The sequence below is a fragment of the Acipenser ruthenus genome, chromosome 10, assembly GCF_902713425.1.
Source record: "Acipenser ruthenus chromosome 10, fAciRut3.2 maternal haplotype, whole genome shotgun sequence".
NCBI lineage: Eukaryota > Metazoa > Chordata > Actinopteri > Acipenseriformes > Acipenseridae > Acipenser > Acipenser ruthenus.
The window spans coordinates 18,378,247-18,394,987 of record NC_081198.1 but is presented as its reverse complement, the minus strand read 5'-3'; the positions used below and the strand labels follow the sequence as shown (position 1 = coordinate 18,394,987).

At 38.8% G+C, this 16,741-nt stretch overlaps 1 protein-coding gene across 4 annotated transcripts in view; it reads right to left on the bottom strand.

Moving 5' to 3' along the window:
- The window catches only part of rabgap1l (RAB GTPase activating protein 1-like), a 358,860-nt gene that overhangs the window by 39,849 nt on the left and 302,270 nt on the right, over positions 1 to 16,741 (bottom strand). For 3 of the 4 annotated variants that reach the window (XM_059031914.1, XM_034016161.3, XM_059031912.1), the window contains exon 19: positions 5,053 to 5,181. In XM_059031914.1, the coding sequence (XP_058887897.1) occupies positions 5,053 to 5,181 (129 nt within the window). Of the gene's footprint in view, positions 1 to 5,052; positions 5,182 to 10,843; positions 12,110 to 16,741 lie in introns of those variants that run through there. The other variant, XM_059031915.1, reaches the window with a different exon arrangement.

Here is a 16,741-nt window from a genome sequence, read left to right as displayed (position 1 = left end):
TATATACAAAATCAGCATGCCAAATAATTGTTTTTATTACCGTGTTCAAAATAAAACGGTATATATATTCTTCAATAATAAGATTGAGACGTTTAAATTGGTTGCTTCTGAGTAGCCTACAGAGCACTGCCCTTTTAAAATTAAAACAAAACAAAAAAAAAAAAGTTGAAAAGTCAAATCACACAGGAAGCACCATGTCCAAAAAGGGGGCATCACAAAGATCAGAAAAAAAGACTACAAAACAGATAAACCTCTCTTTTTATCTACAGTTTGCAGGAAATAAAAAAAGATGTTCAACGGCAGTCTGAAGAATTTGTTTAGTTGTTTAGCTTTAGAGAATGAGAGTATTTATTTTCAACAGACTACTTGGGTACACTACAGTGTATGAAAAAAAGTTTCAAGAAATAAAGTATTAATTAATATTTTTTGAAGATGCAAGCCCACTTTTTTGTTCAAAAAAATAAATTAACGAGCGCTGTATGTATGTGAAGACCACAACCAAGAGTTTACAGTACCATACGATCTGTGTTCATTTACATGCTCGCTCAGCTGCAAAATACAAATCTCATTTGCTGACCTACATAGCTACACATAAATGCTGTCTGCATACACAACCAAACAATTTACAGATACTCGCATATTTGTATTTTCACTGCATGACACATTGCATTTTTAAAGGAAATAAAGTAAGTGCCTAACCAAATGTGTTTTTACATCCATGTGCAAGACTTCACAGACTTTTGTTCAAATTCACGATTTTTGTGACAAAATCGTATCCTTAACCATGACTAATAGTGACACTATAGTAAAGAATACAAACCATTTAATACAGACCTGTATAAACCCATGCATACAGAATGTGTCGAATTCTAAAACAACTAACAAATATTACTTAAATAAAAGTCTTCAGTCTGGGTCTGTCACCCTGGGTGTGCTGCCAGGTTTAGGGATGGTAAGTCAAACGATGGGACCATGGGGGGACTTGCAGTGTGAGTACTGATGTATGCAAGGGCCAGACCATTATGAATTTTGCAATTCAAGCAATCTTTCTGCAGTGCCATCCACTAGGAAACACGACTGAAAAAATGTGACCCTTCATTTCAATGCCATCCAGTCAAACAAAAATTACTGCTATCTTTTCTTCCTTCCGAACAAATCCCAAAGGATGCTCCTGTTACATTACTACAGAGAAAGCGATTTCAAGAAAATCTAAACAAACAAGCATTAAATGTTTTAAAATGTTAAGATTATTTTTCCAAACGTTTAACCATAGTCAAATATATGCTTGTCAAATAGCTATAGTGGTTATACAGTAGGATGTCTGCAGTGCAAGGTTATGTATTCAATATGTATTCTTTTCCATGTACACATACTTAAGTATTCTCAGCCATTAATGTTGCAGTGTATTATTAAAAAAAAAATGGTACTCATCTAGAGGGTTTCTCATGATGGCTTTCTTGGTTACAAACACACCCAAAATGTTTAAATGTTTAAATGCGTTTAGGAAATTAAACAAAATCTTCTAACACAGTAAATACAGCCAAGGCAATCTTTAGTAAATGGACAATCTCTAGACAAAGACACAGCATTGGACAAAAATCACATCTGGTCATTTTTCAAATCATCTTACTTGAGAAGCTGCAGCAGCAGGTTAAACATGGCTATGTTAGTAAGCCTGGTACAGTGCTCCCACACTATATCGCTGTAGCCAGAAGCCATAGCTATGAGACCATGCTGTTTGTGTTGCACCTTATAACAAGAAGGCAAGTGCTAGTGGAATGGAATTATGGGTCAAATAGGAGCCATGACTATATGGCCTAATAACTGGTTCCATGGAATAAAGGGTGGCACTATACTTAACGACAATAGAGAATTATAGAGAATACACTAGGGGCATCATCGAAAGATGACAGTCGACTTCATAAACTGGTAGTGGACTAATCGCACGCTTTAATTTCAAAGCAGCAGCAGCAGCACCAACAACATAGTAATGTGTTTTTGTGTTTAAAGTGTATACTAGTAGCTATGCCAATATTTTCATTGTATTCAGCTGTCTGAATTAAAGGAAGATAATTGTGAAGTGTGCAGTTTCAGATGGATGCAAGTACAGTTGATATATATTGATCTATAATGACATTTTAGAACATTAATAAAGAGTTTAAAACAATTGCAAGCAGTTTTAAAATATAGTGCACAAACAGCAAAGTGTTACAAAACTGTACATATACAATAGAGCACCACACAATATCAAATTATGTATTAGTGTTTTTCTTTTGCCTATTCGCAAATAAGTAGTCGTTCTACCCCTAGAACACACATGATCGGGTAACGCACAGGTAAGAATTGAAATATTAGGAATGTAAGTGATATAAAAAAGTATTCCTTTAAGACTAGTTGGTGAAATCTGTTGTGCAATAAACAGTGGGCTGCGACCACCTCGACAGTCTGTTACGCATTCCTCACATATTTTCAAATACATGCCTTGGAATTCCTTGAAAAACATGAACAACAGGGTTGAAATGATGGGAATCTGTTCTGTTATCCTGAAACTTTATCCACATTCCCCCGCCTGTGAAAACAGTTGCCTAACTGGCCCTGCCTGATAAACAGCATGAAACAGTAATATGCCTGAAGGGGTCTGGAAGACACACTTCCAGTAAACATGTACCAACCCATCGCAGTGTAAACTTGAGCTGTCAGCTTACTTGTAATAATGGCATGCATGAACCAAATTGTTTAACTCAACTAGTAGTATATTGTATATTTTAGCAAACACAATACTGGTAATTGTATTGTCTGTATATTCTCCATGTTGTGGCTAAATTTTAACATTATGTTATGAAAGTTAGTGAATGTAAATGTTTGTGACACAAACAAGATATGTCATGGTTTTTCACAATATGTCTGTCTACTGTAGTATTAAAAAGCTCCAACTTGAAGGGATTCTGTAATACATTTACCACAATGATTTCTACCAATGTTAGCACCATTGACAGTTTTACTTGTATATTGGCACAGAAGTAATTCCTTCATGCCAGCATTCTGTGGTCAAAGTTTAATTATTAGTCTAAATTAATTATATAAGAGCATAGGAAAAGTTTGAGAACAAGAAGAGGCCATTTGGATCATCAACTCTCGTCCCTTGTTAGGCCACCTACTAGAAGGATTGAGATGTTTTTTTAGTTTTAGAGCCTACCACGTTACATGACAAGCTATTCCATGCTGTGTAAAAAAGTGCTTCCTACCTCTCGTTCTAAACTTACTTTTACTCAGATTCCATTTATACCCTCTTATTCTGCTCTCTGTGCTAAATCTGAATTAGTGTCAGGGGTAACTTTATCTATACGGAGGCTGAGAAGCGACCACATACACCGCAAGTGAGCATCTTAACCACTATGCAAAAGAGCCAGGCTCGTCTGCATTCATGGTTAGGGGCTGTCAGCTTTCATCTGCTCGTTAAACTCAGACAGGAGGGTTGGTTCATTTTCGAATGTGGGCTCAATATTATACTTATTTCTATACCTTAAAAGACCAGGCATAACCACACTGTTGACATGTAGCACTGTCCTGCACTTTACAGGCACAGGCTGCAGGCAGTCCTTGTGCATGGTTCAATCCTGGTCAGGGAGGGCAATGCTTTTGTTATTGAAATGGTTGCTAGGTGACAGGCAGACTGCTGCAGTGAAAAACCATGATCAGCTGATAGCAGGAGAAAAGGGCTGGAATGAGACCGATTCAAACCAAATGATATATTTGTATGCCAAATCACAAACGGGAATCAGTTCGATCTATTTTAATTATCTACGCAATTGTATATCTTAATGCCTAAAATCTATAAACCTGTGCCTGAGATAATCTAATTCTACTGTATTTTTCTTGCACTTAGTAAGTCTCTAAATGAAAAACATCAGCCAGTTTACTATAGAGTTAAGGGTGAAAGAATTTTAGATTAACCAAATAGAAATACTATGTCCTGGATTCCCAGCACGAGCTGCAAACTCACCAGTCCTTTCACTGGGAATTGTAATGGTCTGCTGTCATTAGATTCCCCAACCACAGTGGGGGATGAATATTGATCCTTGATGTAACTAATCTGGTTACATTTTACAGTAACTTGTAACTGTAATGGTTCCTTTTTCAGACAGGTAATGAAATGTGTAAAGGATTACATTTTACATAAAAAAAATAACATAGTTACTTTTCGTTAAATAAAAAAAAAAGGAAATCATGACACGCTTTAACAGTGCAAACCTTACATATGAACGCACTTTTCATATCATCTTTCTAGAAAACGGCATCAGAGGAGGAAACGAGTGGGTTCGATAGCTGGATCTTCATATTCGAGCTGCAGCCTGACCAAACCGAAAAAAAATATCTTGTGCGACAACAACACTGCATCTCAACTGACTCATTCATTCTAATGTAAAGGCCTGGTTTCCGGAGTGTATGTTAATGGTCTGTGCTGCATTAGAGCAATCAAACCCACTTCCTATACACAGAGTGACTAATGAAAAAAATATAAAGAGGGTAGGCTCAGAAATATACTGGACCTTGTTGCCAATAATACAGCGTCTTAGAAGGTTCCAGACTACCTTCCAATCTAATAATATCAACTAGTAGCTATAACAAGGTCAAGAGAATTCTTATTATTAATCAAGAGTAAAAAAAAAACTTAAAGCACCCACACCACTGAAATGAGAATGCCATGTGTTTGATGCTGATTGATGAGGACCCTTTAAGAATACACTAGTTCTGGGATAAGTCAACAACTAGAATAAAGCACTGATGGGTCAACTAGCCTCCTCTTGTTGATAACTTTCCTTATGTTCTAAAGCTATGTTCTAAAGCTACAAAGCAAACTAAAAGCCATACTAAATGTCTGTCTAAACAGACATTCAGTCCTTTTAGCCCTGGGATTAGTCTGCTTATTCTTCGTTGGACTCTCAGGGTCACAATGTCCCTTTGGTGCTGTGGTGATCACAACTGGACACAGTACTCTCACCAGTGCAATATACAATCTCATCATAAATCAATGGATAGCCCTGCTCTTACTTTGATGTTGCAGGCCTGCTCCATCAGTCTCCGGGCATTCTCCTCGGCACGGTAGCGCTTAGGCAGCTGAACACGGAAGAACTTCAACGCCCCTTCGAAATCTGCCTGGAGCAGGTCCTCTTTTGATGTCTGGAATAAAAACACACACAAAAGTGTTATTCACAGTGCATATTATATGAAAGCTATTTGTCTGAAATGATAATTCATTACTATATATAAAAAAAGATAATTTGACACGACAACTAAAATACAGAAACTGTTAGGTTATGATCATAACCCTGGTTCCCTGAAATAGAAATGTAACCATTACCTAATGGGTATTTACCTCCTAAAGACCAGAAACTGTATACCAAAGCTGCTCACGAGCCTGTGACTCAGTCATGACCACCCCTGAGGTATCAAAAGGACTGCGCTCACAGATCTCAGCGTCATTTTTCCTTCAAGCCTGCTGCAATCATGGACGCAGTGACCTTGAAGGTTAATGGTTACCTTTCTTTTTTTTTTTTTTATTTAGTAGTCGCTACCAGCCCTGCGCTGACTCGGGAAGGGCGAAGATGAACACACGCTGTCCTCTGAAGCAGGTCCCGTCAGCCATCCGCTTCTTCACACACTGCAGGCTTACCATGCAGCCACCTCAGAGGTGCAGCGTCGGAGGAAAACGCAGCTCTGGGCAGCTTACAGACAAGCCTGCAGGTGCCCGGACAGACCACAGGGGTCGCTGGTGTGTGGTGAGCCGATGACACCCTGGTCGACCTAATTGAAGGAGAAACTCACTATGCCTGTGTTGTAAGGGTTGACTGGGAAACTGCTCTTAATACTCTAGTTTTGAGGATCCATGACATTAAGTCTGTACAACCTAGTGAAGGTATGGGGAGTAGCCCACACTTCTGCACTACATATGTCTTTGCAGATGCACCCTGGAATAAATCCCACAAAGTTGCCATGCCCCTGGTGGAATGGCAGTGAGCTTTTCTGGAGAGAGCAAGTTGGCCAGCTCATAGGCAGTCCTGACTGTGTCTGTTATTCATTTGGACACTGCTTAGATAGGGCTTGACCATGGGACTTCGCCCCATAGCCGACAAAAAATTGTTCGGACTGCCTCGCCCTTTCAACATAGTACGCCAGGGCCCGAACTGGGCAGCGTGTATGGAGCTGTCGCTCTCTATCAGACTAGAAAGAATGTGGATGGAAAGCCTTTGACAAAAAGGCAGGATTGCTACGGAGCGTGACCTTTGTCATGAGGTGATAGCAAGCAAGAAAGCCACTTTAAATTATACAAATGTTATCTCAGCTGAATGCAGGGGCTCAAATGGAGGCTTCATGAGTGCATTAAGCATCACATTTAGTCTCCAGTGAGGAACAATGTCCTTCATAGGCGGTCAAAGCTGCCGAGCCCCTTTCAAAATTTTCCCTGCCAGGAAGTGAGTCAATCTTAACATGGCAAACTGAAATAGCGTGATTTTTTTTAGTTTTTATAATTTTTCGTTTTCTTTTTCACAAATATCTTTTTTTCTTTTTCACAAATTTCATTTTATTCTAGATACACACTAATAAAACAAGCCAAATAGATGTATATCAATAATAGTATAGTATACAGGAGTGACTGGAGGTAAATACCAATGCGGTAATGGTTACATTTCGTACTTGAAAGGGAACCAGGAATACCCATATGGTTTCCATACTTATTTAGCATTACAGTTGGATGAGGCAAAATAAAAGTGCACTCACACAATCAGAAATCTTCATACTGGCTGTGCCACACAGCTAATCACCACATGATAGAAGGATTACTGAACGGTTTGGTCTCAAAGGTTTTAAAATCCATTTCCTTAACCTCTACCGGTATTAGCTTTGTTTTTAATTGAACTGCTCCCATTAGTATTGTTTATTGAATGATTTATTTTGAAAACATTCCTGAAGGTTCAGAACTATGGAACGGCCTGTCCTCAAGGGACAGGAGTATTGAAGCAGTTCAGTCTCCATGCCTCAGGCCGGCTTTGGATTGGAGGGGTCAGCTTTTCTCTTCAGGGGTGAGGGAGCAGGTCTTTTTTTGACAAGGTAGCATAATTATGTGGGTTTTTTAGAATTACTGCCCTGGATGGCAATGTTTCAGCTGCTTTACATGACCTAAGCTGGATTCGAACCCAGACGACTGCTGCTGCTGAACTGTTTTACAATTTGTTATTTTTTAATAAAAAACAAGGAGAGGAGAATATATACTGTTCTTTAAAAAAAATAATATGTAGCTTTGAATAATAATAACAATAATAATAATAATAATAATAATAATAATAATAATAATAATAATAATAATAATAATAATAATAAAAGTTTCTCCAGTGCTGTTTATTTTAGAAAGAGATCAACATTCACTTAAAACCAAACCTCTGCTTCTCTGTACCTGGCTCAAGCAATCCTCCACGTTGATTAGGCTTTACAAACATGGCAGTAAAAGCACAGGGCGGATTCCCCTAACAAGCAGACGGATTACTGCTGCGGTTTGAGAGGATCTGTGCTTACACCTACCTTTCTGTGTTATTTGTACTGAAACCTCTGCCAATAGGACTTACATTTAGTCTCTGGTGTACGATATTGATTCCTGTCGGTGGTTCCTATACAATATTAAACTATGAATGGAGTTGTAAGCTTGATGTAACGCCCCCTCCAACCAGATTCAGTTATATAATATTCCTGGATTATATTCTTAGTCTACAGCAGTGGCTCCATAGCAGTCATGGCGTCCTACATGCAACCTTGTCTCAGCAAAAATGTGTTTGCTGTTCAATATTAAAGCTAAAGTGAAAAGCGTGGCCAAGTGGCTAAGAGGAATTTCTGTTTGGGAACTCCTGGGTTTAATATTGTATAATTTTTGTTTTCTGACTCCTACAGTACTTATAAAGAATTGTAATTGTATCCTAATTGAGATTCCTTTAGAATCTCTAAAATATATTATGAATGCTGTGTGATTCATAGATTTGCTATAGAGTTCAATAATAACATTAAACACTAAGTTCTCTTTAGTATCTTTCTGAAAATGACAGTTTTTGCTATCCATAAGGAAAACACACTACTGGAGATTGAATATAGAAAAGAAAGACAGTCCCATTTAGAATAGACTTCAACATCACTGAGCTACTGTATAATCCACACCTCATGCATGGCAGACAACAGGAAAAAGGGTTAAAAAAAAAAAAACTTGCCAATAAACCAGTTTGCATAATAACTCGCCAATCCCTGTGCACTACAATTAGCTATCCCACGTTCAGTCTGATGCCAGATACAAGACTTAAGGTTACCAGTTACACAAGAGTGGGGAGCTGCAGGGTCTGGCCTCTTTATTAGGAAACAACGCAGGCACAAGATGATGAGGTAATGTTATGCTTTGGAGCTAAACCCGTTGTGCAGTATATAAGGCTATATCAGTTAGCAGTTAAATACTATAAAGCCTTGAAAGGAACATAACTAGTTGGATCAACTGCATTACAGTACAAACAGGAAAAACAAGAAACCACACACTAAGTCTCAATGACAGATTCCCCTGATGACAAATACAGTGTGCGGCTAGAAGTGACTGTTAACAGAAAAGTAAACGACAAAGGCTGCATTAAGACGAGACATCTGAAAGGCCTAGATCAGTGCACAGAATAACGCAGGCACTGAATACAGATATGGAGCAGGATAGCTGCAGTCAGTAAAGTTTTACTCTACAGTGCGGCACCTTGCAGTAACACAGCACTGAATACAGATACGGAGCAAGATAGCTGCAGTCAGTAAAGTTTTACTCTACAGTGCGGCACCTTGCAGTAACACAGCACTGAATACAGATACGGAGCAAGATAGCTGCAGTCAGTAAAGTTTTACTCTACAGTGCGGCACCTTGCAGTAACACAGCACTGAATACAGATACGGAGCAAGATAGCTGCAGTCAGTAAAGTTTTACTCTACAGTGCGGCACCTTGCAGTAACACAGCACTGAATACAGATACGGAGCAAGATAGCTGCAGTCAGTAAAGTTTTACTCTACAGTGCGGCACCTTGCAGTAATACAGCACTGAATACAGATACGGAGCAAGATAGCTGCAGTCAGTAAAGTTTTACTCTATAGTGCGGCACCTTGCAGTAACTGAGAGAGGTCAGAAGTGTCAAGCAGACTTGAGCTCTAAGCTTAGAATCTTCTTTAAACAGAGTGTGGTAAGGGTATGGTATTGGTTACCCAGTCACATTGTTGATGCAGAGTCACTTGGATCCTTTAAGACCCAACGTGACAAATTTTTCACATCAATCAGCTACTAGGAACCAGACGCGCACAGATTGGCCAAATGGCCTGCTCTTATTTGTAAATGTTCATATATTATAACTCTTCTGCAAACAGTTAAACTTTCCTAATAAAAATTTCCTAATAATCTTGATGGAAATCACATCAATACTTGTAAAGTTTTCCTATTTGAGAATAGCATACATTGCTATCTGGTAGTCAAACTCTGGTTTCTTTGAACGGGATGTTTACATAACAGAACTTGCTACCTGCTGATGAAATATTGTAATTGAGGCAAGGATCTCAACAATAAAATCCACACCTTTAAAATCATGGTTACAATGGCACCATCTCACATAATGCATATTCTACTAAATTGAAACTGGCTCAATTTGAAGTTGCTTATTAACTCCATATTACTGATGAGTTAGTCTTTCTGCACAATAAATAATGAAAAGCATGTTAAAAAAAAAGAAAAAGACAAATGTATTTTTCCACAGGAATTGTTTCTTACAGTGCAATACAAATACTGTAAAGCATCAAAAACCGTCACTTAAAACTAATTAGGGACCCACCATTATCTCTGCATTATTTTAATTCTAATATACTTATATGACTTAAGAGCCCTAAATATTAGAACTAGCTTGGAGAGCTCAGATTAATCCCTTTCTGAACTCCACCTTAGTGAGTAAACTAAGCATGGATTTTAATAATTCACGCTAGAAAGACAGAGCACAGGGAATGGGTCTGGGAGTTAATTAGTGCAGCGATAGGACAAAATGGCACTTCTGAGAAGCTGGTTCAGTTTAGGATGACACTCCCTGAAAGTCTATAGGATGCTAAAGTGTGGCTCTCAATTTGTTATCTACAGCACAGATTTCATTTCACACCAGCATCAACACACACACCACTGACCAGTCTTATATAAAGGCTGAGAGCATGGTGGATTAAGAAACTGGACTTAATCTGCCTTAAGAAATACCAGTAGAATAGGATTAAGTACAGATAACATGAAACAGAAAAAATCCTGGAATATTATGGTCTAAAATCCACCCTTTTTATTTATTTCCAGTCACATTTGTGGTTGTAGTTTCTATATACAGCTTTTTAATGGAAAGTCATTTTTTTTTTTACCTGTTCCATATCTGCTCCATGCAATCTCAAAAAGAGAGAACAAGGATTGGAAGAAAGGACTACACTGAACCCTCACCCAGTGGTGCACAGTGAGGCCCATTGTAGCCTAGATATTTACAACTGTACCCGTAATTACTTAAATTAACCCAATACATCTCTATTCAGGTCTTAATAACCTCTAAAAACTGAATTGAACGGCTCCTGAGGACTGGAGCTGTGCACCACTGCCCTCAATGAGGCCTCTCCAGTCCGGCGTGGACTTGCAAGACAATGTGGGGAAGCTCACATTGCTACAGCTTGTGGTAGCCCTGTGGATTTAAAGAGAGGACTAATTTCTGTGTCTTTTGCTAAGTATCAAAGTGAATCAATGATAAAAACGCAAAACATTCAACACAATCTCACCGCTAGTAGACGTGGCACAAACAGTCGGTGTCCCATGCCTAAGAGTTCCAAGACGCGGCAGGCACAATCAGTAACCAGACCGCCCTCTGGTACCACCTCCTCCTCCTTCTTCACAGGCGGAGGGGAGGGGGGAAGCCCCGGGAGCCCCTTTTCCGGGAGCAGGATGCAGGAAGGATCCAGCCTGCTGGTTCCACTGGCTTGGCTTGGATTGGCCAGGGTTAAAAACACTTTACAAAGCCACTGAGAACTGGGGAGTAACAGCTCGCCAAGTTGAGCAGTTCACAGAGTATCTTCTATATCTTCCAACCCATCAGCCCTGCGTCAAAGTGTTTTCAGTAATGTCAAATGTCAACAGAAAAAGGCTTACGATAAATACCGAGGAGATTTTATTTTTTCATGAAAAAAAAATCTGGAATCACAAACCACTGTTTTTTTTGGTTAGAAAACACGGGTTTCCGTGCATCTCAAAATGAGCTGAAGCCTTCTGAAGAAGAAAACAGAAGTTTGATGGATCCCATGCGTTGGAATTAGTGAGGTTTAATGGCATTTAAAAGTAATCTATAATGCATACAATTCATTCTGGCACTTTGGTCTTCAGATTTGATTAGACTTCAAGCAAACAGAGGAAAAAAACACTGCAAAGTTGAACAGTCTCGCTCTCTCTTTAAAATGGCTATTCGGTAGTCAGAAAAAGGGGAAAATGTAACCCAATAAAGTGTCCATAATCAAGAATATGAACACTTCAATAGAAAAATGCTTATAATGAACCGAGTTTATCCCGGAACTAAGACATATGATGTATTACAGAAGACAAAAAACATCAATTAATTGATTTGCTAGGGTACTTTAAAGATGAAAGCAAATTAGGTGGTCAAAGACTGCAGAAAGATGGTCTGTGTTGAGCGAAAGGCAGACATCTTAATGACAACAAAAATAAATCACAGGTTATGCAGAACATAAAAAATTCGAATTCAGTTTAAGCACTGTCATGCCACTGTCAGTATCATATGGAAAAAAGCCAATTCAAAGCAAGACTGTATCCCCAGTTTAAGGCTTGTCCAAGTAAATCCAGTATATTATGAAAAAAGACTCCATTATGAAATAACTCCGCTCTTAACGTTTTTCCTGGATGAAAGGGGAGGCTGGAGGTGGAGAGTCGGGGCTTCTCTATCCAAGAAGCCAGCAGCAGCAGCAGCAGCGGCCAGGATGAGAAATCCAGGGCAGAGCAAGGAAGCTGCAGGCAAGCTGATGAGCTCATAGCTACCCATGAAACGTGACGGATCCCACTGCCTGGCACTCTGAATTAGTAATGGGGAGGGGGGGTGTGAATAAACATGAAGAGGAGTCTCCAGGGAGAATGCTGTAACACGGAGCCAATGGAAAGCCAGCCAGCCGGCAGGGCGCCCCCCCACCCCCACCCCCATCTCTGACTTGAACATATTCCACACAAATATAGTACATGGACACATATACAGTACATAGAAGCTGTCATTCAAGATGCAGAATTGTTACTTTTTAATATAAGGATTATATGCGGTTTATTTTTTAATCACAGATACAATACAAAGGTTGTGTCTTCCTTTGACAAAATATTGCATCAAAATCAGTTATGTTCACATAAATCTAAATATGTATTACTGTAATATGCATAGGTATGTTGTTTGCATGACAGTTATTGCGTGATACAAGCAGCATGTTTATTAATCATGCATCTTTCATGACAGTAACACACACAAAATTGATTCATAGTATGTTCTAGGGGTAGAACAATTAATTATTTGTCAGAATAGTCAAGGTAAAAATAGTGGACTACAATAATATTAATAAATCATGTATTTGATAATGTATGGTTTTCTATTTCTGTACGTACAGTTTTGGAACACTGTTTCTGCACTATATTTTAAAACTGCTAGGAATTTTATTAATGTTCTAAAATGTAATTTGTATATTAATGACATTTTTACAATTTTCGCTCTGCTGAATGGAACCATAGTTGCAATACAAGGCAGAATAATCAGATTAACAGATGTGTGTGTTCCTGTTAATTTAAACTGCTGGTTTAGGACAGAATACCAAACAGTAGGCCTAATTCTTAAAACTGTTCATAATCTGTATTTGGAGCATAGTCAAAAGACAGTATTTGGGAATCTCTTTGGAGCACTTCTATTTGGAAAATTTATTATAAATAATCCAAAATAGTCTGCACTATAAATGTTTATCATGTTACCAACACTTCTCATCTCAGCTTAATGATGTGGTCCATTTAAAATGTTTTTAAAAACATTAACCTCAAGATAAAAATAACAATTGATAAACATTTTATTAAGCCAACATAAAATTTATCTGGATGTACTCTATCAAACACCTAAAACAAATTCAACCAGCCGTGCCTAATAAATCAAACAAAAACAGTCAAAGTTCATGAGCAGCACAAAGAACTCTCCATAAGCAGAATCGTCAGACACCTGCTTCACCCACCCTAATATATCAGAATGGAAATCCGATCAATCGAAATCATGCGTGCATATGCAGTAGGTGGATGATGATTTTGAAACTATACTAACCTTTGAGCTGCTAAACAACAATGAAATATTTATTCACAGTAGTTTCCATACTCTCCGTGGTTTTCTTTGTATCATTTTTAACTTCTCTACAGACTACTTGGTGTTTCTTTTTGAACTTCAACCTCACCTGTTAAACCATAGAAACCTGATATTTACTTATTTTTAATTCAATAAATCTGCTCTGTAAAGGCAATTTTAAACTGCACTTGTGACTATTGACTTTCATTTAATTGAAGGGGTTTGTGTGAGGGAACCCATATCTTGGTCACGACTTAGAGGTCCCCTACCTCTACATAAACAAGGGGTGGTGTCGTTTTTGGGGTGTATTCGACTACATTTGAAATAAGGTTAATCAACTTTAAATTTCCCCTGCCCTAACCACGGCAGACGCAACATTTTGGACATTTTCTTTCAATCAGAACATTCACTCGAAGAAGGGCACTAAGACCACAAATACGCTTGTTACAGTTTTCCATGCAAGTGTCGAATAAAATGTCGCTGCGAGTAAAAATAAAACCACCTCTAACGAGTGAGCTTGTCATGTGGGTAAAAACTTCTTAAAAGTCGACTTAAACTGTTTTCCATAGCGTTTGTCGGATATATTTTCTTATTCGCATAAGCTTTTCCGAGCTTAAAAGGGAAAAAGGCGTGACTACAGCTGAAAGACTGTGTGTGAGTGCGTCACTGAGGGGGGTGGGAGCAGATCTGACACGACCAGTCAGAGATAGAGAGTGGTGGACCAATGAATGAGGAAGGGGGAGGGCCTAGGGTGTGTGTGTGGAGATGACAGTTTGAAAGAGAGAAGCAGGATTTGGTGGCGGGAGAATAGAGAGAGAGAGAGAGTTAAAAGAAGTTGAGTTTGTGAGTGAGAGGAGAAGAATGAGAGCCATTGTTCACTAAAAGCTAAAAAAAAATAATAAATACAGCGGTTTCCTATTGCTTTGAACCGCAACTGTTTTTTTATTACTGTACTGGTGATTGGGGGACATTTTGAATGTCAGGTTATTGTGTCGGCGTTTATGCCGTCCATCGCTTACCCTGGGTGACTCTTGTTAACACAAACGCGCCCGTTCTAAGCGGTGGCGACTGTGTATGTAAAAATGTATTAACAAATGACTATGCTTAGAAATAAAATATACAAATAAAAAATGTAGTAGTCAAGACCACTTTTTGCAGCTGTTTTTGTGTTGCTAAGCCTGAAAGTTCTATGGAAAGTCAAGTCTTTGAATTCACACCGCATTGCTGCCAATGATTCTCTCTCTATATGCTGTATGTATATAGAATAATGTATGCGTCGAAATGGAATATATCTGCAGTTGGTTGTGGCAGCAATGCATTTTCATTTTCTTGCTCTTTTAAACATGTCTCCTTAAATTCTTCTGTTATTGGTTTGAACCAATTCATCAATGTTTGGAAAATGTCTGCCTTTGCAATACAAACAGCACTCACACCCCAAGCCGTCTGCCTGTGCAATACAAACAGCACTCACACCCCAAGCCGTCTGCCTGTGCAATACAAACAGCACTCACACCCCAAGCTGTCTGCCTGTGCAATACAAATAGCTCTTGCTGTACTGATGCTGTATGCACTGGTTCTTGCTTTGCAGTGAGAGGTTTTACTCTCCCAAGAGCAATACCAAATCCTGCAGGGAGTCATTATTAGTGCTTGCGTTTGCCACTAAGACTCAATGCCCCTTGTCCTAATTAAGTGCAGACTGTTTACTAGATAGATCATTACAATTTAAAAAAATCAAGCATAGAGGTTTGCCAAAATATTTAACATCGACCACTGTCTTACAGGACAGATTTTCAAAAGGTGCATCAAGATCACACTCCCTCCTGCAGCAGGGAGAAGGAAGTGGATACACTGCTATGTTTAGAACAAAAATCTCTTTATCTGGCAAATTTGAAAAAAGTAATTCCCTTGTTCATTTACCTATAAATATCAAAACTATCAGGATTATGTTGCAAGAAAATGTGCTGCGATACAGACAACAGCAAATACAATAAAGAAAGTAATGTGTTTCTTGCAAACACTGCAGGGGGTTCTGTAACACTTTAATGTCTGTACAAACCCAGTGTATTCAAACCCTGTTTGCTGAAGCATTTAATCCTCTTTGAAATTAAAATTTTAGTAGAAAATGCAGCTGTAAAAATGGTTGTGTGTGAGAGTCTGCAGAAGTGGGGGGAGGGGCACTGCTCAAGCTTAGCCAGTCAGTTTAATGGTTTGGTGGGTTTCTGCTTTCACGCAGAGCTATTCCAGCAGTTGATTTACAAAAAAAACTAAATTGTCGAAAAAAACACTTTTTTTTTTTCAATTGAAATTGAACAGTACCATCCCTAAATGATCAAAGTGAGCCCTGCAAACAGCAAACATGTATTTTTATTTTAAAAAATGTTCTACCAAAAAAAGAAAGCTATGTTTGCATGCCTTACATTCAATAAGACTTGCACTTCCTGGGTCATTTCACCTGCCGAGTGAAACTGTCCCTGCCGCTTCACTGACCTCTTTCCTATCATTAACCATCCAGCTGCTTCTCCCCTAATACTCTGCAGCCAGTGACATGCTTTGACACCAAAGATACTGATGGGGTGAAAGGACCTAGGACATGAAAGTGTAACAGACTATCTGAAAGTAAGGCTGCTAAATAAGAGCTTAATGTATTCTAGTATGGTACCAGATACCATTTTTAAAATGAGATACACTTTTACTATAACATCTGCCTCTTTCAAAACTGCACATGTAAAACGAATGCTTGATACAATAACACAAGTAAGCACCACACTGACTGTGAGTCAGACACAAAAGATACAGTGAATCTGTCACAGACTTTTCAAGCACTTTCTGGATGAGGTGACATGCACCTACTGTTGCTACTTTGAATATAATGTAGTGTCGTTCTGGCAGAGTTAGCAATTCGCTCACTGCAGTATTATTAAAGCTCAACTCTGCACGCTATTTCTGTGCATCGTTGTGACAGAGATCGAATGATTATTGGTGTTAGATCTCCCTCCCGACCTGTGAGGGCATTGTATAAAAGGAACAGAGTACCCTTAACTAAATGGATTGACAATTTATTCCTTAGGGTACGTGGAAGTCGGTCATTTAGGAAGGGGGCGGAGCTACGGAACCCAAACTCGGACGGGAAACTGCGTGGCATCCGAGGATTGGAGGAGCGTAAGCGCTCGTTAACCTAGGGTATAAATAGGATTCGGAGTGTAAGTGATCTGTTCCTTGGTAACCTACAAGAAGCCTGTGTGTATTGTGCTGAAAAACCATGAGTTTTGTCCTGTCTGTGTTAGTGTCTGTTGTAACTGTCTGTTTGTTATTTTAG